The 27259-nt window shown below is 34.0% G+C and overlaps 2 protein-coding genes across 4 annotated transcripts in view; one reads left to right on the forward strand and one right to left on the reverse strand.

Moving 5' to 3' along the window:
- The window catches only part of LOC142982943 (putative divalent cation/proton antiporter TMEM165), a 58405-nt gene extending 41431 nt beyond the window's left edge, over nucleotides 1-16974 (forward strand). For 2 of the 3 annotated variants that reach the window (XM_076129691.1, XM_076129692.1), the window contains 4 exons: nucleotides 2113-2466; nucleotides 7224-7304; nucleotides 8694-8967; nucleotides 9620-16974. In XM_076129691.1, the coding sequence (XP_075985806.1) occupies nucleotides 2113-2466; nucleotides 7224-7304; nucleotides 8694-8967; nucleotides 9620-9690 (780 nt within the window). In that variant the 3' untranslated portion in view covers nucleotides 9691-16974. The remainder of the gene's footprint in view (nucleotides 1-2112; nucleotides 2467-7223; nucleotides 7305-8693; nucleotides 8968-9619) is intronic. The other variant, XM_076129693.1, reaches the window with a different exon arrangement.
- A 3017-nt stretch (nucleotides 16975-19991) lies between these two features.
- LOC142982929 (uncharacterized) lies at nucleotides 19992-24687 on the reverse strand. Its single transcript, XM_076129671.1, has 7 exons — nucleotides 24567-24687; nucleotides 23817-24019; nucleotides 23039-23434; nucleotides 21799-21946; nucleotides 21160-21304; nucleotides 20632-20765; nucleotides 19992-20136 (listed from the first exon to the last, which is right to left on the reverse strand). The coding sequence occupies exons 1-7, from the start codon at nucleotides 24685-24687 to the stop codon at nucleotides 19994-19996; spliced, it is 1290 nt and encodes a 429-aa protein (XP_075985786.1). The 3' UTR covers nucleotides 19992-19993.
- Nucleotides 24688-27259: the final 2572 nt, after the last annotated feature.

The following is a 27259-nucleotide window of genomic DNA, read 5'->3' on the forward strand; positions in this document are numbered from 1 at the left end:
ATTTAGCTAAAGTCGAAACAAAAACGTCTTTGTTTTTCTCAGTTTTGTATGAGTTTTTTTTTTATAAGTTTCTTCGCGAATCCAAAAAGCGGTTTCTAATTTTTTGTAGGTAAGTACCAATTTCATGTCTTAGACAGAGGAAACGTCTAATGTAAAAAATTTGTATATTATATTGCCAGTAAATACTTTCAGTAACTAGATTTAACAAATGGTAAAATAATGCTACCTTTCTGTTTCTGTTTTGTTCCACAAAAAGTTACTTAAAAAAATAATTATATATTATTTGAATATTGTTTAAAACTAATGATTTTCTGGTTTAACCATTAAAAATTTCTAGCAAAAGTTCATGCGCACCAATCGAAAATTGAAGGCATTTCTTAGACGCAAACAAAGCTCAGACGATTCTAAAAATATCTCGAAACTCAGACACCAAAATAAACACACGTAGGTTTAAGGACTTCCGTTTATTTCAATAAAGTAACAATAACATATTTGTACAAGGATCTTCTTCGAAGTGTCCACGTGGCGGGTATATAAGTACTCAAGAAAGTGACTGATATCTCAAGAATATCGTACAATAACATAACATTGTGATCAAACAACACTTTAAGTTGCGTAACAAACCGTTTGCTTAAACAATCGTTATTTTATATGCAAACTTATACGTAATTGTGTTATAAATAAATTATTATATGTTATTTCCTTTTAATTTATAAGATCTGGCGACGACACCTTTACGTATTGAGAATTTTTTGGTAGAAAGATTTTGGTAATAACTTTTTCCAATTCGGATTTGAAACACGAGATCTCTTGCCGGTGTCGGCTACCGTGAGTGTAGGAATATTCTTAAATCAAAATTGAATAGACCACAGAGAGTGTTCCTATGTCTTTTTAATTCAACTATGATTCGACTCTATTCCTAGTGTAGGATAGAGCACTTGGCAGTTAAACTGATTGCCGCAGAATATCAGCTAGGAGGCATTACAACCTCTTTATTGCTTTAGTTAGTGAAATTAGAGTCTTGTCTTTCAATCTAATCCAGAATATATTCTGCGCTACACAAAGAAAATAAAACTTGTGTTAGTTATACTTATAGCCTATAACATAAATGCAGTACTTCTGATTACTTCTCTATACCTGTATACGACCAATGATTTACTATCTATGATTAATGTCCATGGTTATATCTTCCATTTTACCCGCATACTAAATCAAATACACTATGAAGGCGATGTAGTCGGCACACGGTCTTTATAGGGAAAACGATCGCATATAGCTTACGTCACTTAACTTATATAACACGAATAAATTAGCTTCTTTATAGAAAGCCTTAGGAGTACGACCTTAATATATTTTCTATTAGATAGAGAACCACGTGATCCGTTACTGTAGATTCTCTACCACTATCGACTATCGACAAACGGTTAGCTTTCAAGAAATTTTGTATGAAAATCAGAGCAGTGCCTCTAGCAGGCGCCGTAGGAACTATTTTAGCAGTACATTTTATATGTCAAACTCTCGATACTCGAAAGTATCGACTGTAGAGAAGCACGCTTCTGATACCTTTTGATAAGATTTATAGGTTTGTTTTGAACCTATGTCAGTTATAGAGACCTATTTCTTAAAGAACTTATATCAAATCAATCTAGGCTATTTGGAAGTCTAAATTGTTAAGTTTAATGTATCAGTTTTAGATACAAACTTCTTTCAGTATGAAAGGTGTTCTTTCTAGGTAACAAATTGTCGCATCATTAGTCTACTTACTTAAATAAACTTTTCTTTTCGTGTGCCTAATGTATAAGGCATATGTACGATACGAATTTATTTAGTTGTATATGACCATAATCATGTCCCGTTGAAAGCTTTTTAATGGACCTTAGAAACTTCTAAATAAACATCTAAATATACGGGCTTGACTGATAAATTATAGTTATACTTTAATTTCGATATTTTGATAGAATGAATAGAAAACCCGTCTGTCAAAATATTCCGCCGATGACAATATCCGACAATAGATAGATCAGGCGATTAATAAACATAATTGTTCTATTTTTAACCATCTTACCTTCACAAGTGAATACGAAATTAACGATTTTATTTTCCTCTTTCCAGCGTGCAGCAATCCAGGGCAGTTTCTGGCAGGGCTTCCTAGCTTCTCTTTCCGTGGTGGTGGTCTCCGAGCTTGGAGATAAGACCTTCTTCATCGCAGCCATCATGGCGATGAAGCACCCCCGCATCATCGTGTTCGCTGGTGCCATCTCCGCGCTTGTGTTCATGACAGTACTCTCTGCGGCCTTCGGCTGGATCGCCACTGTGATACCTAGGGTTTACACGTACTATGCCAGTGCTGTGCTTTTCGCGATATTCGGTCTCAAAATGTTAAGAGACGGGTGGAAAATGGACCCCAATGAGGGGCAAGAAGAGTTAGAAGAAGTACAAAGCGAATTGAAGAGAAGAGAAGACCAGGTAAGAGTTTTACTCAAACTCTAGGTCTCTATACAATTAAAGTCTTTTAGAATAGGACAAAGCACGTCTTTATTAAGTTTTCAAGACTTTCACGACAAATCTCCTTCCCCTTTACCGTCAAAACTAAGGTAGCACTGTACCTGGTGTAGGTCCGTACGTAAATATTTGACAAAGTACGTTTCAATAAGATTTACCGGTAACTGACAGTTAATTAGAATGAAAGCACGTCAATATTCTTGAATGGTACCGGCAAATGTTTTTGGAACGTGTTGTAGGAACGTGAATGCACAGATTTGACGCAGGCATAGCCGGATGGACGTCAGTAATTCGATGAAAAATGTCGCGAGTTGATGACAGTTTGCGTCACACTCATAAGCTTTCTTTAGAATATGTACGTATCGAATTAAATTCAATCAAATTGGCGTTTTTATGTCACTTGACGATTGATTACCAGCTTTCAGTTAAATAATTCTAAGAACAATTTCTTAAAAATATTGAACTACTAGATATAACAAATTTTATAAATTAGCCTAGCATCGGGCTATTAGAGTAAGGGAAAAGAGAGCATACTTGTGTACAGTGCACACACTTGGACACTATAAACAAAGTCCTGCACAGTTGACTAGTTTCAATGAAACTGGTCGTAGTAGCCGAATATCGGCTAGGAGGACATTATTGTAGGTACATACATTGATACAGTAGGGAATAGAGAGTGTACTTGTGTGCTGTGAACACACTTAACCACTAAAAACAAAGTCCTGCATAAATGGATGGTTCCAAAGACATCTATACTAATATTATGAAGCTGAAGAGTTTGTTTGTTTGTTTGATTGAACGCGCTAATCTCAGGAATTGCGGGTCCGATTTGAAAAATTCTTTCAGTGTTAGATAGCCCATTTATCGAGGAAGGCTATAGGCTATATATCATCACGCTGCGACCAATAAGAGCTGAGTAGCAACAAAAAATGTTACAAAAACGGGGAAAAACTTGACCCTTTCTCTCTTATGTGACGCAAGCGAAGTTGCGCGGGTCAGCTAGTTAGAAATATAAATATCGGCTAGGAGGACATTATAATAGGTACACTGGTACAATAATATAAATTAGCATTTTCATAATCGATACACCACGTTACGCAAATAGATAATGTATTTTGCAAATCACTGTTTCATTCACACGCTTATCTTAAGCGGGTCGCAAATCTATCGTATCTTACATACCGATAAATAAATAATGGATCGATTTTTAATTGCTATTAAAATACCTTATTTAAAATGTGTACGAAATCACGTCCTCCAAAACTAATCTGATTGTGGTATTTTTAGACATGTTTTTTTTACAAAAATATCAAAATAACAATTAAATGATTTTAATGTCTATTGATAACTAACATTATGCTAAAAGCCTTTAGGTAGAATTAATTGTTATCTAGTTAAAGCGTTTATGCCAGGGCTCTACTACGTGGTCAGACTAGAGCAGGGGTTCCCAACCTTTTCTTAGTCTGGGACCACTTTTATATTATCCTAGTTAGCAAGGATCACTATGTAAGTATATTAAAAATAAAGTGTAATAATCATCCTGAAAATTTAAATTTTTAGAATCATTCGCGGACCATATTTTGACTTTCGCGGACCACTGGTTGGGAACCACTGGACTAGAGGAACTATTTAAAAAAATGTGGCACTGTTCACCGCGAGTTAATAAGTTGTAAATGAACAACGGAAATATATGTTATAGTTCGACACATATTACTTTTTATTTTTCTGTGCAAAGAGATAAAGATCTATAATAAAACATTTGAATACAAGACTTGAGTCAGGATTTACTCAGACGTACAATGTAAAAACGTTATTATTTTCAAATGTTTTATGCCCATGAGTCAAGAAACAATTTGTTGTTGCCATGAAATATGGTAATAAAGTCACATGAATCATCTCTGTAGTTGTTACAATCTTTCAGTTATTACCAGTTGAGAACACCATATTTGTCGTTACTTACTAATTTATAGCTAAACAGTTTCGTGTGTATTTTCTTACAAGTCTCGGTAGCGTTAGGGAATAATTAAATTCGACGTTTTTGTAAGTAAACCACAATTAGTACGATTTCAATGGTTAGTCAGTGCATGGTACTCTTAACGGGCGGGAAATGGAAAGGATTGTTTTACGGGAAATCAAAGTAAAATAAAACTCATTGAAATTGAAGCTAGAGACGATGAGTTATTATTATTAGCTGGTAACTGTATCAGCTAAAGCCCAGGGCGACTACTATAATTCAACGAAACGAAACTTCGGTTGATTCTTAATACAATTTCATTCATTTCCAAGCTTCGTTAAAATGAAATTAGAATCCTTTAAACCTGTAATTCACGTACGAAACCAAAAATTGTATAATAATATTTCGATGTTCGATAATTATCACGTATCTAACGTGATAATTATCGAACATCGAAATTATAACGAGACTTCTGATTAACGAAAGCGGGTCTTGACAACATTGAGAAACTAATGCTGCCATTCATGGTGGGAATACTTTTGACAGATCCCTATAATACCAGATTTATTTCGAGAAAAGCGTCCCGACGTCAATGTAATTTCTGTGTTAAGTTATCTGTGCATTCATTACTGTGACGTCATAACATGTACATCGGTGTACCACCGGTCCATGACAGTGCAAATATTATCTAATCTTATAATCACTTATTATCTATACACATGATCTTTTACAGTACACGGTGATAGGTCGGAATCACGTGGACAATACTTTGTATACTAATTGTTAGAATAACAACCAGTTTCATAACTTCTGGATAAGTATCGGTTAGGTTATCTGAAGGAGTTTTGACAGTTGTTTAATTATATGCTGTCAAATCTGTCAGATGGGTATACAATATAAAATGTCAGACAATGTATGCTTGCATTTTATTTGGCAGATAGTTTATGCGGCAGTTGTTCATAAGTCGTGAAACTGGTCTTTATGTAAGAATTTCGAGACAGTAATAAGGAAAATCACAAATATTATTCTAAATATTTGTTGGTTAAGTTCATCGACCTGTCCATTTGGTTCCGATAACAACACAGCGGTGTTATTAGATAAGTGAACGGGTACTCCTCTCATATACAGGAAAGAAGTTTGTTTGCTTGGGTACCAAAATTTTATCATTTTGACATACAACTAGTAATCTTCTCAATTCTTTGTTTCAACAAAAAATATTATAATAACGACAGTCAACTAGGTTGAACAATAAAGTGTTATCAGTAACACACTAACCGCTATTCAAATAGACAACAGTTTAGTCCAATTTATCTCCAAAATCTTATACCAACAGGACATCTTTAGATAAGTTAGTTTTGATGAGATCTTCACTATTTGTAGATGACTTTACAACCTAAATACCTAGATGCAAATGTTGAATTCCTTTATTTAATGTTTATTTTTAACCTGGTTACAACAGGCCGTAATCGGCCATTTGTTTTCATTGAAAGGGGAAGGGGATTTTTAAAAACGAACGGAATAAACTGCCAGTGATGTTCCACATTTGAATGGAACGAAACGTCAAAAATTGACAGTTGTCGATGGAAAGTTAAAGCAAATAGTTTGGTATCCAACGATATGATACTGCACAGGAATCAGTAAAAGAGAGGTCGCGGTCCCCAGACGCGACGTCGGTCGTGACTGCGGGCTCCGCAAGTCCGGGGCCTAAGCCTCTTGAGTCCCCGGTTCGAAGCATAGCAAGCATCTCAGAGACGCCAGAAGAGCCCCAACCGGGCTCGTCGAAGCAATCACAACCGCAGAGGGTGATCTAACGTCATTATGCCTGGCAGTACGAATGACACCATAGTTATTTTTTTCTTTTAGCCTAGCTTTTTTACGTTCGGTTCCGCACAAACCATATTATATCTATCATGTATTCCAAAGAGCTTATTGACGGCTTTGTTAGAAGAGAAATTATGCAAAAGGAATTCAGCATTTGATTAGAATGTCGCTTAGGCAGGCGTTACACCATCAAAATATATTATTGATTGTGTAATACCGGCAGTATGCCTATACTACTCATATACATTTTTTATTTTAATGGCCAGAAAAGTTGTTACGAAATGACATATACTATTTAAAAAACAGAATTCCAAAATTCAAACTGGTATTTTAAAAAGAATGTTTTATTTTTCTGGACTGATTCGTCGTGGGCTTCAAATAGATTCGTTCTGAAATTCTATTCTATCCTTAAATCAACGAGAAGTGTTTCGTTCAGAAGTTGTTGACGCAAGTGTTAGATTACATTATCAGGCGTGCACTTGAAACTGTGACGTCATATCGTACTAATAAAGTTATGTATTTGAAGCCTGCAGTATGTTTTAATCATGCATTTTGGTTCTATACTATATTGCGTATTTTTATTATGCATTCGAAGTATCTTATCACCTATGCATAAGGCTGAATTTTTATCACCCTTGTCACACAATAAGCTTTTTTATTTACCTACTTTACCAAATATATTGCCATTTGCCAATTGCCAAAAATACTGTCGTCACGGAAAGTAAAAAACTCCACTGCAATTCATTAAAATTTTTTGACTTTTGATTTAAATTGATTAAGAAGACATTTTTAAAATAGCTCGGCTGCTATGGCCGTATTCTCTGTTTCGTGGGATACAAATAGAAAATTCAGATTAGGCGTTTCTTCTTCATATATTTGAGGGGCAGAATAAATTGTCTACAAGTGCTTCAAAGCAGTTTTCTACAAAATAACCGATGTTTTATAGGAATATCACGCGGAACTACAAACCGTTGGAGAACCTAGCACTAGCACAGCTAGTAGAGTAGAGAGGGTAGACGAAGAAACTGTACGTAAAGTGAAAAGAGAAATAACACAATCATGGCTTTCAATAACCGTGTTATATAAAACATATTAAAATACATACTAGGAGTGATTTGCATTTGTTTTTAATACGATCATAGCACATGGGTACTCAGAAAAGGATCGACATCGTATCGCCTTTTGCCTTGCCGTAAACTGTCTTACAAATAAATGTCGTGTAAGTTCTGATTAGTTATACAGTGTTCTGTCAATTTTGAAACTGTAAATGAGTAAAATAAAACACTGTAGTACTCATCTGAGGTACTCGTGTGAGTCAAGCTTAGAAAAGCTAAGCTTGGAATAGATTGGCATGTCCACCCGACTGCTAAAAGCAAACGCTATATTTGTAGCTAGTCAACCATTAGTTGACGCCTTGCCGTCAACAAGCGGTTGGAATGACGAAAAGATGCTTTTGCGATGATTGATTGGAATCAATTACTGTTGGCAACTTCATACAAAGAAAGGCATTTACCCCCGGGTTCTGAGTACATTTAGCGGTAGTTCATCTATTCCAACTGTCATTTTTATATGAGCTTAAACGCTATTGAATAGATAAACTACCGCTAAATGTACTTCAGAAACCGGGGGTTAGTGATACAGTGTTGATCCGTTTACGAGTTATCTGTGCTATGTAAAAGCCTTATTCATAAATCATGACATCTACGTTCACGCCTATTGTCTCGCTTAGCAGTAAGCATGTACTTTATCTCACTGTATTTACAATATAGTTCTCATATACCATTTTATGTACTGTAGTTATACAATAAGAAATACGTCTCTAGTTCATACGTCTTGTTTCAGAATCTAACGTTTAATATCGTGCTATCTCCTTCTATTTGCACCACAAAGAGTGTGACAGCATGTTGTGTTGTGAAAATGACGCTTCACTAAATATTTACTCTGATAATTTACTGTAATGCGACAAAAATTGTGTTTAAAATGTAAATAGAAACACACCTCCTGTCCCCAAGTTTGTCAAAGATATTACTGTCTGTTTTAGAGGCAATATTTTACGTCATTTTGATATATTTGAAGAGTATTTTTGACGATTTATCGGTTAAAGAGAAAAATACTGTTAACACGTCAAATTTAAAGTTAAAGTTATCAAAAGATGGAAAACTAAACGCAAAGTAAAATAACAATTCCATCTTTCTATACATGGCTTGAATTGCTATAAAATTCGAGCCTAATGTAATTTCTATCTCCTCATGTAAGAAAGGTTTTGATCTTATACCAGATTAACTGAAAACCTTCCCTTTGATTACCTTATTTACCCTTTTAACGAAGTAATATGACTTAATTAAAGTTGTAATTACGCATACAATCCACAAAAAACCACCCATTCACCTCACTAAACAACTCCAAAACATTACAGGAAGAGAAAGAAGAGACCCTGGACATGTTAGAACAGGGTCAAGCTGAAACGAAGCGGCGGAAACGTAACGCCGTCGTCAAAGTGCTGCTACAGGCTGCTTCTCTCACGTTCCTTGCCGAGTGGGGGGACCGGTCTCAGCTGGCGACGGTCGTGCTGGCCACGAGGGAGAACGCCTTCGGAGTGGTGATCGGTGGCTCGCTGGGACACGCGCTGTGTACTGGCTTGGCTGTGATAGGAGGCAGGATGGTCGCCTCTAAGATTTCTGTTAGGACTGGTAAGAAGCATTTTTTATTATGATGTACCTAGTAATTTTTAATTATTGAGTTTCCTACGTAAGAGATTCTTTGAGAGAAAGTAAGAAAAATAGTACTTTCTTTGGCTGGTTCGTCAGCTATTTGGGAGACCATATAAACTGCTTCTGTTAGTCCCCGAAACATAGATATAAGTGGGGTGCTAGAATATCGTTTGACAACGACACGGTTGGATCCGTACGTGATCTGAAGAAAAAACATTTTTTAACGTTCTCGTGCATTACTCAGTTCTGGAATCCTGGGTAGCTGAGTACCTAGCCTAAGTCATTTATGTCTTTCAGAAAATTGCCTTCGTAGCGGCATCATCAGTAGCTAGTAACCATTTCTCGAACACCGCAATACCTTCTGCATTTTTAGGATTTCTTTTCTATGGACTGTCTCTTTAGATGCCATGGAACAAAAACTGTAAATTGCGAAACACGGGTACACTCTAGCCTACATATACCTTTGAGTATTACAGTCGTGATATTTTGTATGTAATTTTTAAAATACAGCCCTTGCTACTCGTGATACTCAAAATGTACCTACAAAAAGTAATCATTAAGTTTCAATCAAATATTTCATCTTATCTGTCTCTAATTATATTATTAACTCCCCATTTTTCTGTTTCCACAGTAACCATAATCGGTGGTCTAGTGTTCCTGTTCTTCGCAGTGAGCGCGTTGTTCATCGGGCCCGGCGAATAGACGCGAACTGTTTGTAATATAACGTGTAAGTGACAATATGTACATTGTTGTTAGACGCCAGCGGACACGGCGGGACACTTTCTGTTGAACCACTGGCGATTATTTGTTGAGCACCCGGCGATAATGTGTTGAGTACCCGGCGATAATTTGTGGACTAATTACTGTTTAATTTGGTTTCAATTCTGTTTGGGTAGTATGATATGGGTAAATTGTGTTCTTTAATAAACCTCTTCTAATGTTTATGTCTAGATAGGATTATCTGTATCTGAAAAGACTAGACTGACTACTTTTTTAATTCCAATACTACTACTGAAGAAAAAGAGTATTTCTTTGCTATAATTTGCTTTTCTCTAACGTAACTTAGATCAAGCAGGGCTGTTTCGACCTCAGTAGAACACACTGTTTTAATAACTTAAAGTTAAGTCTATATGTCATGTCTGTAGTAGGGAATGCAATCCCGACTCGAGATCGTCAACTCGAGATCCCTCGCGATCAGAAATATCAATCCCGCGGGATCCCGAGATTTTCGAGATCCCGTCTAGTTAGTAAAAATAATACAATTCGAACGGCTTGTTTAATGTAATATGTGTGTGATAGTGTGGTGAATGCAATACATTATTATTTGAAAGAAAATAAAAGCCTTTATTTTTCAATATTACTAACAACGTAACATAATTAACAGGTGTAATCATGAACATAATCAAAAAAGTAGGTGTAGCTCCAGGAGATCAAAATAAAAAGTAATCACATGGCATTTTGAAAGTAGCCTCTTAAAATACCAAGTGTATCAATAGTACGAGCTTCTAATCAGCATCTTAAGTCTATTGCAATGTAGCCAGCTGCTGAAAATGCCCTCTCCGACAATCCCGAACGGGATCTCGTCATATTATGCTTCGGGATTGATCCCGAAAAAATACACGGGATCTCGCGAGATCGGGATCCCGCGAGATCGGGATTGCATTCACTAGTCTGTAGGCAAATCTGACTTACAATGTCTAATTTTCAAGCTAAAATTTCTGTCTTTTCACACTCATATTTTATTAACTGTTCAACAAATAATCGCTCGGTAAGCAACAAAAAGTGTCCAACGTGTACCCATAGACAATTTCACTTGTTTGTATATATTTAATTACGAGAACAACACTGGCTTAACTAATAAGACTATGATTACTGTACTGTATCTAAATATTGTGTGAAAAAAACGTATTTCATTTGTGCTGGTCTCCATTTTAATGTGCTGAAACAACATGGAAGTTTGTAAACTCTTATGAGATTAGAGAAATTGCCTTTTTATTATTTCTTATTTATTTTTTAATGAATCGTGAGCAAATGTTGATGTCTAACTGGCACGGAATAAATATAGTGAAATAAACAAGGTATTGTACTGCAACAAAAGGACTTAAGTAGACTTTTCTTTAGTGTATCTTGTGCCCTTTTTCTATTACATTACTGAGTTACATTATTTACCTGTGCCTTAAGCACTTGAAAAAAGGCGTAAGTAACCTATTATTACTGTCAATTTTATGCTTTTTACCACCAAAGATAAAATTATCAAAAGTTCATGTTGGACATTTAGAAAAGGGCGTAAGTACACTAATTTTAATATCAACTTATGTCCATTTTTCACTGAAGAGTTTATCGAAAGTTCGTGAACGCAACAACGATGTGACAGTACAATGCTTGTTTACTTTACTTTATCTATGATCCTAAGTAAATTTAATCATGATTACTATTAGTTCTACGGCTACGTATCACAACTGTCTAGCTAAATACATGCTATCCCTTTCTTCAAGGCTCAATTTACACAGGGACGGCGCGGCGAGTAGTTTCGGGCTTGAGCTGCGTCTGCTAAATTAAATAAAAAACTAAAATTGTGTAGTGTGAACTGACTTAAGAGCGAGCGCGTTGTTAGAAGAAATTTGTGCTCGGGTCTCCTAGCGTAGGCGCAGTCCTAAATAACTCTTAACTACATCAACATAATTACATATTCATTGCCCAAGAAGGGGACAGTACTGGTTATAAAAAAATAAAAGAATATCAAGCTTTTTTCCCTGTTCCTCTCGCTACCGTGTAAATTAAGCGTAAATGGTAAAGGATAGCATGATATATCAACTTGAACATTTTTAGTACGCAGCCTTATTATAAATTGTCAATATTGTGTTAGGTTACACACACATTCGGTTCGGCATTAATCGGCCTAACGTCAAAATCTAATAAGTGTAGATGAACCCGATCGGCACAAGCCGAACAATTGAGTCGAGTCGGTTTTGTTTCCCGAGTAATAATGCCGAACCAAATATGTATGTTGCAAGCCTTATTATAAATATGTAGATATAAATAAATATGTAATATAGCAATGAAATTGCTGTTATTTCTACTTACACCTTTACGTTAGAATTGTGACGTCACAGTATCTAGACCAATGAGATTACAGCAAAATTGTTTGAGAGCAACGACCTTTCTACGTAAGAGGTGAGGAACTAAAATGTATTTAAAAGTTCTTTTTTATTTGGAAATACTAAGAACCACAGGTCAGGTTAACCTTATTTGCCTTACTTACGGCTTATGAATAAGTATTAGATAACCTATCCGATACATTGTGACAGCAAAATAACAGATACGACCAGTGAAAAGTCAGGTACAGGAGCTTTACGTGCTCTCTTCGAGAGCTACGAATGTCTACAACCTGAAGTTCCTCACTCCAAAAAATTCACTGACCATTAATGAATACACTTGATAAACTAACGACCAGTTATCTTAAAATTGTGAAACTGGGGCTTAGTAATACTTTTATTGATTTTTAATGCACATTATTTACCAAAAACTATTCCTTGCATATAGGGACTGACTATAAAAAATTGGGTTATAAAGTATTTTATTGAAATTATAAGCCTTTTCTAAACTAGCGTATACACGAGTGCACGTATACGCACATTGATAGTAACTAGCGTATACGAGTGAGCACGTACGCGTTCCAGATTGTCACTTATCATAGATAACGCAGTAAGCAACAAACACTTATGATATAATGACTATGTCAAACTTTCGATTGAAATGATGCTAATAATATAAATAGATTAATATACCTTTTGTTCTACCACAAATGTGCGAAGTAGCGTGGCAAGGAAAATTTTGGTCAATGGGATGACTTCATTCTGTCAGAATCTGTAAACTCAGCTAATCCTATTGGTAGATATTTAATTTGCACGCCATAGCACTCATAATATATTTTAGAAAAACAGCCTTAGCCTCAGAGAACCACTTTTAAGACACCTGAATAAGGGTCAGATAACCTACCCATTAAATAAACTGACTGCAAGAACATGAATACAAACATCAAAATTCTATCTGATAAGCTATCTTATAGTTATCCAGAGGTGGTGAAAAGGTCTATATGTATGTTTTCACCAAAACGTTATTGTAGGTAATCGGTAGTCGGTCGAGATGCGTCGATAACAATTGATAGTATAGTGTTAAGATAGTGTTGTTCTACAAACGGCTCGGATACAACGGACATAGATTATTTTACCTTTCAAATGTACCTTTAGTTTTATGAATATAATTTATTACTTGCTATTTGGAGTTTTGTTTAGTTTGGAAGTTGCAGTTTAACATATACATACAGACACACACGTACATACATACTGACAAACATATACACATTAACACACACATATGCACACACACTCTTACAAACACGCACCTACACACACACACACACACACACACACACACACACATACACACACACACACACACACACGCACACACACACACACACACACACACACACACACACATACACACACATCCTGTCACACATAAAAACACTAGCATACACACACACACACATATACACACACATACACTCACACACGCACACAGTGACACACCCACACCCACACCATACATAGGTACACACACACCCACACCCACACCCACACCCAAACCCAAACCCAAACCCACACCCACACCCACACTGCACACACACCCACATCACACAGACACACACGTACACTTGCTCAAATGCACGCGTGGTACACACAACAATACAAAAGGTAAATTTTGAAAATCACACAATCGGAAATTAATTATTAAATTCCAATTTGCGTAATAGTTTTCTTATCATATCAGATGATTTAATTAAATCTAAACAAAGCGATGTTAACATTACAATCTTAGAACGATCCAATCAGATTTAAATTTGATTGATTTACATTTGATCGCAAATTTAGATATCCTAATAATCTGACATTGATTAAAATCTAATCTTAAAACTTATGTTCTTTAAATATTTTGTTTGGTTTAATGTAAAATATCGACAAAATCACTGATCGGGTCTTCCATTTGTGTCCGAGCGTGGACTTAGGCCTTCGTAAACAAGTCTACGTGAGTCTTCGATACTCAATTGCTTAAGTCTTCAAGTGACTACCGCCATTCAAAGCCAGTCGCCTGTTGGTGACGCGACTCGTGTAGTTGCTTAAAGACTAACCCTCTTATTCATAAACACACTATAAACCTATTTTAGTTAAAAAGTTACTATAATATGTTTTCTCTTTTTCATTTCGCCAAGGAGTGAAAGAAACAAAATACTTTATAAGCCTTTCATAACTTCATATATTTTTATGAATAAGAGGGTAAAAATCTCTGAGTATTGGTAATTTGCGTAGCCTTGTACAAAGGTCCTTATTAATAAAAGTAACTTTGAAATGTATGTATAATCTATTTTCCGTTACATTCGATAAAATGATATTAAAAACACAATTATATTTTGTCAATAAATATGAAAAGATAAAAAAGTACGTGACTGATTAACAACAGAGCGGGAAAAGGTGACATTTTGTAATTTTGCGCGCGCTTTTTGCAATGAGCGCGGGAAAGTATGACATCTAGAGCAATGAGAACGAAAATAACTTGCCTTTTTATAGAAATGTTTGTATAGAATACGGGTTAATAATAATGTTGATGGTTATAGGATTAATAATAAAATACTTTAGCCTGAATAGCTAGATATGTTTAAAATGCCAGTAAAAAAAATACGAATAGCTGTCAATTGTGTCAAACAAAATACTGTTTTACGTTCTCTGCCAATTATTTTGAGTTATTAAGTATTTTATTATCACAGTAGACTTGCATTTTGAAATCAACATTATTTATAAACGTAATCCTACTATAATCCCGTGCCGTGAGTGGTCTGATTGAATTATTTGATAAGTTTTTGTATCAGATAAAGCAACGGCTTAAGTTGGAAACAATTATGAAGTTTAGCCACAAAATATCCTTACATTTTCCTTAGGCTAAAGTAATCCACTTCTATGAAATCTATATTAGTGTTGCCTCTTATTTTACCAGCCAGAATTAAAAGCCTGTTATCTAATACCTTATTATTGACAAAATATTATTTTTTCTAGCGTAATTAGGTGAAATTGTAGAAACTATATATATATATATTAATTATTGTATATTATATATTTTTAAATGCTTTCACGCCCGGTGCGTTGTTGAAGATGTTTTAAAATATTTTTATACTTGTCTGTGATGTATCTATGCCGATTCTCTTTTATTATAACACAGTACAACGTAACAGTGAATGTTAAATAAAATTGCATTTAAAAAGCTTTATTTTTAATTTATCAGATATTTAAAAACAAAATTGTAATAGTCTCTGGTTTATTGATATTCTATATTTGATTTTTGGCGGTTAAATTGAAATTGATACGTACCATAATGTTTCGTAATTCGTTTAAAACTCTATTTAGTTTTTATTTTAGTTGATAAGTTACTCATTCATGTTGCATCCTGTAAACTGTTCTTGGAAGAATAATTTGTAATGTTTTTATTAAATAAATATGGTGTAAAGCCGGGTTAAGCTTCACATAGACTTCGACACGGCACTAGAACAGGCAACGCTTGTGAACGTCGAACAAAAGCGATGATCTTTTGAATAAATAATGATAACCATTCTGGGATATATTGTTATAAATATAGTTATATTAAAATTGGCAATTATAATGTACCTACAGAGGAAGCTTGGGAGCAAACACACAGACATTTTTCAGTACTTATGAGCTTGTTTAGCGAGCGTATACCATTATATACTCACTATATCCTTCTGGTTAAAGGTGTTTTAGCTAAGCATCTCAGTGCTTTGAAGGACACATTAAAGTCCATCTCAGAAATAACAGTAGTTATGTAAGTCACCTAAAAGATCTTCGGGTGGCTTGAATTACTTTGACACTAGGTTGACCACTAACCATACGATGAATAAGAAAAATATAACCACAGATACTAAATAATTTATGGAAACAAGCTCATGTGCACTGAAAATACATACTGTCTTACTAATAATCGTTGTGTAAGCTCTGAATTAGTTAGTATTTTGTCACTTTCGATCGATTTTATAACTGTATATGAGTGAATAAGACAAAACACTGTATAACTAATCACAGCTGACCACTACGTTTATTAGTAAAACGGTTATCGTGTAAAGTTCTCAAGCGTTTGTTCATAAAGATGAAAATTAATATTTTTATATAAATTGTTACACATACTTAATTCACGTATGTTAAAACTTAAAATTAAAAGTGCTTGTAAGTTAGTTATAACGAATTTAGTATGTTAGAACATTTGATACGGCTGTTGTTGTGCATATGTAAACTACTCGGCGGATAATATGTATTGTGTATTAATGCTTTACAAATAAACGTAATTTTTAGTACTGTCATTTAACTTTGTCGCTCTGAATTTAGCTACAAGCCGAGGCGTTGAATGTGAAACATAAACTACAGGAAAAAATATTTCAAATTAGGTATGTGTTTCGCGGAAGGCAAAAGATTTAAAATGTTTTCGCATCCGCACTGTTCATCCAACGTCCTTTGTATTTATGTTTCGCCTTCTTTGCAGCGGATTGTTGCTAAATTCAGACATATACATCTAAATGACACGTATTATAATCTCGGATAGATGAGTGTTTTGTCTTTTTCACTCTCCAACTGTTTCAAAGATGATCGAAAGGGACAAAACATAGATTAACTTATCCGTGATTTTACGTTTATTAGTAAGGCATATTGTATATAAAAATTATTATGTATTTTTTTACTTTTCCAAGCCGAGTATAAGCTTCGCGCTATGTTTATAAATGTGTCAACGCTAGTACGAATAGATGTTGTCTTGTGTTGAATATAAATTATTTTATAAGTACAAAGAAGTAAAACAATATAGGTGTCGCTTCTAATGTGTTATTAAAGTATTATTTTGTAAAATGAATAAAATGTAAATAATGTATTTGTTTCTTTGTTTTATAATCACCCTTATTTCCTAAAACTCACCTACGGACGTAGACCTACATTAATAATTATAAAGTTACAGAAATTTATTGCAGTAGCGACGTTACCTCTTATTCTAAACCTACGTCTAAGCCAGTAACTTAATCTCCCAACAAGGGTAGCTGTTGCAATTCCCTTGACAAGAAAATAAAACAAAACCCTGCTTAAGTGCTCATAGTTGTGTAGTCCACTGCGAAGTATCGGGTTCGATTCCCGGCAGTGGGATTCCAAATCTATTGAAATATCACCAACTACAGATAAGTCGCTTGGTAATACTTCGCTTCGCTTCCATTATAAGATACGTAACAGGTACTTACCAATATTGATGATTTCATAGACGATAATCAGAGCGAGATGGTTTCATGTGCCATCGGAGGCACAGAGGTCTATAACCAGAACTCCATAACTAGGGTAGGTAATCACTGAGAATTTACATTTACAGAAAAAAAGAACAAAATAGTTTAGACCTGACCCGAGATTCGAACTCAATACTTCTGTCGCATACAATATTGAGTGAATCACACAGGCAGTTATCTAAAAATAAAATAGGCAAGTGTAGTAGTATTTTTCATGCTAATCAATTAATATCTTCACTCATAACAAGCGTGATTTCATAAAAGGATGAAAGCGGCAAACAGTTACCGCAATGCCTATTTTTTCTATCTTATTACAGAGATAAAGGAAAGAAACTCTAGCGCCATCTAGCGAGTCAAATGTAAACTTTTTAAAGTGTCCGAAAAGAACGATTTTTCACAAATGTCAGTCCTTTTCTTAGACGAGAATCAAACTTAGTGCACTGTAATTTAGCGCCAAATCGCTTGCTAAGAATTCCGTCACTAATTGACCAGCACTTATAGATACAGCTCTGTAAAACTAAACACGTTACCACACCTGCACTATCAAAACGTGCAATCAATTTCTCAACAGATAAAATATCATGACATTGCATCAAATTAACTATTAAACGATGATTAAGCAGGAAATAAAACACGAAATAAAAATATCTATTTATTGATAAAAATTGCGCATTCAAATCTTGTACATACATCGATAATCACATAAGTAAACTTGTATCAACTCCGCCATTTTGATCTTAAGCTGTGTCAGAACATGATTTATCGATTTTTAAACGTTTTTTCGTTTATCTCAAATAATTATCTTTACCTTAGTCATGTACATATTAAAATTATCTTTATAAATAAAATACTTAAGTCATAATATAATTATACAGGCTGTTTCTTAGCTTAGTTATAATCTAATCTGTTTATTGCACTCTGCTTACGCTATCTTAGCTCTTAAAATAGAAAGTTTATTGGTGGAAATATAATGCAACACTTAACTTATTTTGTAAAATTACAATTTTATTGACTATATCTTACTCAGTCTTTTTTATATAACTACTTAACTATGAACAGCTCACACATTTTGACATGGAGATGCTAGGCTGTATTAAAACATGAGACACTAGTATACCTATATTTTGAACAAGATTACAGATCAATTACGAGCTTCAATTCAATATTTATAAATTTAAAAAAAATCCAATACTTTAAAACCTTTATACTTACGTTCAATGTAACTTTCATCTTCTTATGTTCTGAAAACTTGTTTGTACTTTTGCAATTGTAAGTTACACGAGTAATTAAAAACGAATCTATCTATACATAGAATTTAAAGCTACTGATTGTCTTAAAAAAGCCCCGCAATAAACGTACGGATGAAATCTATCAAGCGAAATGATCATAAAATGAATAAACTTTATCTCAGAGGCAGATTATACGCGCGCATGTGCACGTACACACGTACACACCTATGCCGATACAAGCGTCACTATCCAATATTACGTATGCTCAAAACTTATCATTGATAATATCGGTAGCGTGCTTTTACAATCTCACGAGGTGACGCGTGTTTATCATATCGCAGTTTAAAAGCACGTGCCAAATTACTCTATGTGCATGAAGACGCCGTTCGATAATTCGCAGTCCTCTCTTTAATTTCTTATTTTTATTATCGTAGCACAAGTTACTAGTACTTATGGCAATTTGACTAAAGAAAATGTTAAGACTTGACAAATCTTAAAGTAGTTACGTTGTTCCGTGTCCGCGCGTTGCGTGTACCCTTGCGTTTACATTTTTAAACGTTTATAGTATTAAAAATACTTATACGTATGTACTTAAAGTATAAACCCTGAATACATATTAAATACAATATAACAATAAATACTTTTATTAATATTTATAATATACAAACATAACTCATAAAATAAAATATAAAAAATCTCACCAAAAATGATCTCGTTTATCCAGTCTTCAAATTCTTAAAACTAAAATTACAACACACTATGTATATCCAAAACAAGGCATAACTTTAAGAATAAGAAGTATTCAATGCAACAGCTATTAAGGAAATAAATATAAACATTCATTTTATATACATAATGTATGTATAAAATTAGTAATGTACAAATGTACAGTGTCTAATAGATAATATATATCACGTTAAAAGATTTAAATAGAAGGAACTGATACTGTTGTGCATCATCACATCCGGTGATAGGTTACAAAGACTTGCGAATAATGTCGCAATTTATTAATTACTTTTTCAATCTCACAAAGTCATCATTAGTTTGAAGACGGAACAAACACTTAATACTAGTAGGTACTGTAGCTACTTATAACAAGCTTACCATATCGACAAATTGCTTTTAACAACAAAATGTCTCTAAAGAAATGAATAAAAATAGTTCGCACATTTTCTGTCTTAGTTGACAAAACAATATTGGCGATTAGTATTATTATTATTGCAGTAAAATATTAACCATATAAAAAACTGCGCCTTTTATAGCCCTAATCTAAGAACCTTTTAAGTCTCAAAAATATCAAAATATCAAATAAATAATGTATAGTACTCGAAAAAGTACTTATTTTGAGATTTAAAAGTGAGTAAATGAGAGATGTATAATTGTATAGTGATTATTAAGTAAGATAGACAGATATATAGTCGTCGCATGCGTCAAGCACGGCCTGCGCCACTTGCTCGTCGCGCGGCATGTTGTTAGCATGCGACGGTAGGAACAAACACATGCGGGATGACTCGCCCCATGAGTGGTTCAGCGTCCCTGGAAATATACGAAAATTTTGTTCAAAATAACAGAAAGCATGATTTATTTAACACATGTACTTATAAGATAGACTGCCTCCGTGGCGCAGTTGTTAAGGTCACTACGCCGCTAACATTGCGTCGTCGGTATTGGTCATCGGTCGTGGATTCGATTCCCACATAGGACAATTGTGCGATCGACAAATAATTATTTCGGGTCTGGTTGTTCTTTATGTCCGTTGCTTGTATGTTTGTAAAAGTCCCCGCGACACAGATGGTACTTGCGAGTAACTTCAAAATTGCTTTTCATCCCCTCAATACCGTTTGAGAAAACTTTCATCTGTGAGAAGCTGGTGCACTAATAATATTATTAAACTTTTATCGAGGTAACTTCTGCAAAGCTTATAATTTTGATTGATACATACATTTTTGTTCAGTGCGGGAATAGAACCCACGGCCTCTTACAGTGGTGTCTCATAAAATCCAAGCATCATAAATAAAGTGTATTACTGACCATAATATCTGAGGGGCCAGTGATGTGGCGAGTGGTTCCTGGCCAGCAGACACGAGGGAGTGGAGCCCGGTGTCAGCACTCGCGCCGGCCACCACGGACACTGACCCAGCTTGTGCCATACCACGTCGTCGTACCTGAATGTTAAATTGTATACCACAAGTCTTCTAATATCTTTAACTACATATAAAATACTACTTTATTCACACATTATATCAACGCCATCTAGAGGTATTAAGAGAAACCAAATATAACTTTATAATACCTTCTGTTAGTAACATTAAGTATCATTTATTTTACACTATTTAAATAAATCAAACTTTTCTACTAAGATTGAATCTAAACGAGATTAAGCCAGTAATAAAATGTTAAACCCCCGGTTTCTGAGCACATTTAACGGTAGTTTATCTATTCAATACCGTTTTTTATGAGTTTTGACACTATTGAATAGATAAAGTACCACTAAATGTACCTCAGAAACCAGGGGTGAGTCAATTAAAGTAACATTGTGTATTGTGTATTGCTACTCACCCAACTTTAGGTCCCCACATACAGCTAGGACATAGCTCTGTGTTTTCCTTCTCTTTTCTCACGGAACAGATGGTGCGAGTGCTTGATAATATCTTCTCTACTAAGGTGACAGGTTTCGACGGCTTCTTGGGAGGATTCTTACGATCTGGAAACAGTATTAAAAATTCCTTTAAAATTATTAAAGATAAAAATAAGGATGTAGATAATTAGGCCAGTAATTATTTTTTAAATTACTTTTTTAACCCAACACACACTTAGCTAGTGTGGTGGACGCAACACCTAACCCCTCCCTCATTTAGGGAGTACTCTTGCCCAGCAGTGGTACTTATGTGTAAAATTTATTTTACTAATTAATCGAAAATTCAAGTTCTGTTTTAATTTATTTAATTTCAAAAATTTATTAACAAGTCTGGTTTAAATAAATAATGTACTGAGTTGGACAAAATTGGCGTAATGGTATAGTCATAACACCACTGCCATTGCGATAGCTAATGTGTGTTTAGATTTGAACCCAAAACTGTTTAAGTTGAAGAAGAGCTGTGTCAACCACTGCGTACGGCGACACACCATAAGGCGTAGTTACCACCTTCTATTCTATTTTATAGAGCTCTAAAAAGACTTACTATGTATAATACTCACGTAATATAGACACAAGCCACTCCCTCCTGCAAGGCATGTGGAAGGAGGAGGGGCAGTTGGGACACTCCCGCAGCTTGTCTCCCTTGCCGCAGACCAGGCACCACGGCGCGTGGATCGTCACCGCTGCCTTCACGGGAGATAACGAGTTCTGGAATACAATGCATACAATAATGAATAATTTATAAGTTTTAAATTATCGCGGCTTGTATGCACAATAAAAATATGTCGTTATTTTAGTATTGTGCATATAAGCCGCGGGTCTGGCGAAAAATGTTAAAAGGTTAAACAACACATTATTTATTAGACAACAAGTTACCTACATACATTGATCATTGTGACAGGCAGGTAGACAATCTTTAATTATTATTAAATAAATCATTTTTGTACCTATATATTTTTATTTTTTTTCTGAAATGGGTGGTCTGCTATATAAAATCATGTTGCCATTATATTATGTTCAGCCAAATAGTAAATAAACAGAACATAGTCCAATGTTGTTCCCTGGTTTTAATACTCATCTTATCTACTACCAGCTTACAGGAATTAGCTTAATTAAACAGGTTTAATTCCTTTAAAAAATAAACCTTGTATGTACCTATCCTTTTTTGTTTCTAGATTCTAAAAGAAAGCTACAATTACTTACTTATCTTAGATGTGAATTCAGGAAATGTAATTCTAAGTTGCAAGTGTTCAAGTTAATTGATAAATAAATCATTTTAAGTAGTAAACATGTTTACAACTTGTGAACTATGGCTTGTGTAAGTCATAAAATGTGGAATTTGTTTTATTTCTTTTTACGTAACACACATTAGTAATGAATAAGGCGCAATAGTTTACTTATTTATAAAACATAGATCTATAAAAACATTAAAGTTACTACTCCTTGCTATTTCATATTGGGATTCTTATGCTCCTTTTGGACTTAAAATACTTATATATGTACTTATAAAACAAAATGCCTACAAGAACTATGCTAACATAAAAAAAAATCTTTAAGGTACCTAACAGTTAGTGAGCAATTACATAAAACTAAAATTACAAATGGTAAATGCTGTCTAAAACTATCTATCTACGCATTTGAAGTATGTCAATGTGGCTTATAATAAAAATACAATAGTTTGGAAGAATATTAGTTTCTCAATTTTACTGAAATTTGGTACACAATACTTTTGACTCTCAGAAAACTTTTTATGTAGATGAAGTTGCATACAGAATCAAGTATATTAATAAAAATACTTACTGAACTATCAGATCCATCTTTACTATCATTATAATTATAGCTACTAGTCTGCTTCCTCACAAAGTTATATCTCCAGCACTGATGCAAGTAATTCTCAATCTCTTTCTCCGACACAACACTTTTTATCACCATCTCGAACTTGTCTTCTGTACTCGCATCAACGTTGTACAAATAATCCAACGTATCCCTATTAGTTATAACATCTGCTTGTAGGTATGTAAAGTATTGGTCAAACAGCATGTCTTTTCCTCTGCGAATGAATTCTTTGAAAGCATTCTCGTATCGGCCTTGTTTCAGTGGAGTGTGACGAATGTCGTAGGTTGTGTTCAAGTCTGGTTCCTTCAGTTTTGATATTTTTACATTTAGTGGTACTATTAGGTCTTCTTTGATTTTCCTCTGAAAGAAAACTTGTTGGTAAATTGATAGAAATTAAGAAAGATTATTTTTGTGTTAGCATGTTTAATATTTTTTTTAACATGAATTGGCCCTATAGGTACAAAAGTACATGCCTATGTAAACTTTACAGAAAGGCATTCAAAATGCCTAAATCTCTGCAAAAAACATCCTAGAATAAAACTAAAATCATAAAAGCCTGTTATTATTTTCTGAGCAATAATTGAATTCAAGTTGTGAGAAAGACATTTAACGAAATATATATATTCATTATATTTTTTTTCTTATACCAAGATCATGAGTTGATAGAAAAAAGAATAATATAGATTCTATTACAGTTAAGAATACCACAACAATTTACAAAAAATGACTATAAATATTTCACCTTTCTAGGTACAGCAGGAGTTTTAGGTGGAGACACCTTTGGAGCCTTGCTAGCTGGTCCATAGAATGGCCTGGACCTCTCAGCCAGGTGCATGCTGGTGTACGGCAACCAGAACCTGTTCTTAGTCTTACATGTCTCCACATAGTAGCACAACTCTTTTGTAACAGTGATTGAACCATCTTCATTGCCTGATATACCTAGAACTAAGAGTAATTATGAAGATTAGCTATTTGCAAACAGTGTGGTGTAATTATGTAAAGAAACTAGGTTCTTGATGATATAAAGGGTTACATCAGTTAGTGACTTATATTGCTCAAACGAAAATTAAATAGGTATCTTAGGAGTTTAGGGTATATGTGCCACCAAACAACTTAAAATAATTTCTCTACATTGAATGGTCGATTAGTTTCTGCTTGGAGAACTGCAGGGCTCGACAGCCGGAACTACTGCGCTTCAAAGGCCACTTGCTTTCATAAACATCTACTCGTCTTAAAGTTAAGAAACCTATAACAACTAGGATAATTGATAAATATAATTAACTGTATTTAAATATCTATTAACATAAGAACGAGGTCTTACTACAATTCTATGATGCTGGTGATCAATGAAACTAAATATTTACGAAGGTGACAACTGTCAATTTTAATATGGAGGGGAATCCCAGTAGACCAATATAAATATTATATTGCTTTAGTAGCTCTTATCAAATAGGAAAACAATAACAATAAGAAATTTAATAAGTTATGGTACCTTTATCATCATAAAACAATCCTTTCTCATCTTTCACAACTTGGACATTTGAATAAACTTTTTTACAAATCCTGGCACGAGCCACGTCTCCTAACTTCCAATGATAAATTCCCGTAGTCATGGTGTATAAAATTACATGATTTAACGATTAATATACAAATTAAAACTGATTTAGAAGAAAAATAAGAATATTTTATTCCGACATGATTGATTTTGATTCGAAAGAAAGAATGGTAAATAATAATAAGATAAATTTTGTAAACACGAAAACTTCACTCAGTATTCCGCATCCTTTTTAAATACTATTTTGTCTCGTGAAAATCTGGATAAAGCTAATCTTAAATTAAATAATTAGATTACATAACAAAATTATTATTTTAAGATTATTTTGCATTAAGTACCTATGCTCAAAATGCTCAAATAATGTGCATTTTACAGGAAGTAAAAGGGAACTAGGATTTTACTAGGTACGGTGAGCAGACAAATTAATGTTTTTATGTAATATTGTTATTACCCATAAGAATATTGGAATGTTGATACAACAATAGGATTTTTTTGTAGAATATAAAACGACATGCTTTACATAACACTAAAAAATAAATACGTAGGTTCTAACTACATAGTTCAAATACCACTGCACAGACTATGCTATTTAAGCCCATGCAAGAATACTATGCTACAGTAAAAACTACTACCACGCACTTGAGTAACAAGAAAATCGAAACCAAATACAAAATGAAAATCAATTTGTTAATATTGCTCTTTGCTGCAATTTTTGGCATTGCCTGCAGTAGGCATACGGTTGAAAACAATGATAAATTCGAGATTGGTAAGAAGCAAGGTGATGGAAAAGGCGATGATATTACATATCTTTTCGACTTGGACGATCATTTTGGCCCCGATTACGATACAATTGAAATTGAAAGTGGATTCGAACGTGATCCATTCTGGAATAGCGGACATAGAAAAATGAGCGATTACAAGGATTTGGATAAACAAATGGAAAATGGATTGGAAGTAAAAGCTGAAGAAAGGAGTATCTTTGGAAAATATAACGGTGAAAAAAATATTAAAAGTAAATTTGGTCGTAATAAACTGCATTCGCATGAAAAACAAGACGGAAGAGTAACGCTTGAAGGTCGCCTTGATGATTACCTGGATTTAAGCGAAGATTCAAGTTTTGAGGACAGTGACGAAAGCCGTATCATCGATCTATCTAGCGAAGAATTTGAAGAAACCGCTGAGAATACCTATGAAGATATTTACAGTTCTATAGAAACCTTTGAACTTGATACCGAAGAAGAATTTGACTTTGAAGAATTTAGCTTTGAAAAATTTGAAAACAATGCAAAGTTTTACCATTTTGTAAACAGTTTTCTGGATTGGTTACAATTATATTTTCAGAAAAACTAATTTGTCGAATATGATCAATATATTTAACTATATATCTATATAATCATACCAAAATGAATACTATAATTGTATACTTAGCAAAAATGTTATTTTAAATTAACTTGTTGCAGTCAGTAAATTCAAAATTTCGCGCTTTTTTATGTCACGTCGATTATGAAACATCTAAAGAAAAGATTTTTTGTGGAATAATCTATAGTTTACAAGAAATGTAAGCATAATTTTAACATAAAATAATATTACTACATATCCAGTATAGATAATAAACTATTGTTTTCAAAATTAAGTTTTCTACAAGTGCTGTCATCTAGCAGGGAGTAGCAGTAGCTTTTGAAGGTCTGCTGCTGCCATCTATTTAGGTTCAGTGAGTTTAATCTAGTAGCATACAGATGGCGCTACCCGTACAGTATTGTGAATTCAAAATGCAGCATTGTGTATCTGGAATGGTTTCTAAATAATTTGCAATTTATTTATTTTTTTACGTTATTGTGTGACTACTTATATGTATGTATAATTTATTTTATGTATAGATTTAGATATATTTATTTATTTAAAAATAAAAGCACATTATAATTGAAAATGTACAAAATTTTACTATTTATTTAAATTCTCCTTTTTAGGGTTCCGCAGCTACAGTGTAAAACGGGACCCGTTTCCTAAGTGTTCGCCGTTTGTCCGTCTGTCACTAGGCTGTATCTTATGATTATTTGGAAAAGCAGTTTTAATTTGTACAGATGATGTATTTCTGTTGCCGCTATGACTCCGGAATACTAAAAAAATCAAAAGGTATAAAAATATTTAAGAGGGCTCATACTCAAAGTCATTTTTGTTACTTTTTGCGCAATATTGATAACCGCATCAGGTAGACGATTGAAATTATCGCAGAATATATGGATGTTTATTAACTTCCAAAATAAATAGTAATAAAACAAAAATAGGTATGTGCAGGGGTTTCCATGCAACATAATTTTGTTGGCATTTTTTATTAATCACCTTACGGATACCCTCGTGCGCGAGCCCAATTCACACTTGGCTTCTAAATGTTAATAATTAGGTAAGTACATATTCATTTCGACACCAAATACTTAGTTGTTAATTTAATTCTTATCTATGGAAAACCTAACATTTTCCCAAATAAGAAAAAATATACCGATTACTTATTCACCCAACTAATTTTACTACTCAAAAATACCTAAAAACTAAATACCTACAATTTAAACCCCTATTTTATCCCCCTACATACCTAAACGTACCCTCGCGTTACAATCTTTGCTCTTAACTAC

Source organism: Anticarsia gemmatalis, chromosome 22, assembly GCF_050436995.1.
Source record: "Anticarsia gemmatalis isolate Benzon Research Colony breed Stoneville strain chromosome 22, ilAntGemm2 primary, whole genome shotgun sequence".
Lineage (NCBI taxonomy): Eukaryota > Metazoa > Arthropoda > Insecta > Lepidoptera > Erebidae > Anticarsia > Anticarsia gemmatalis.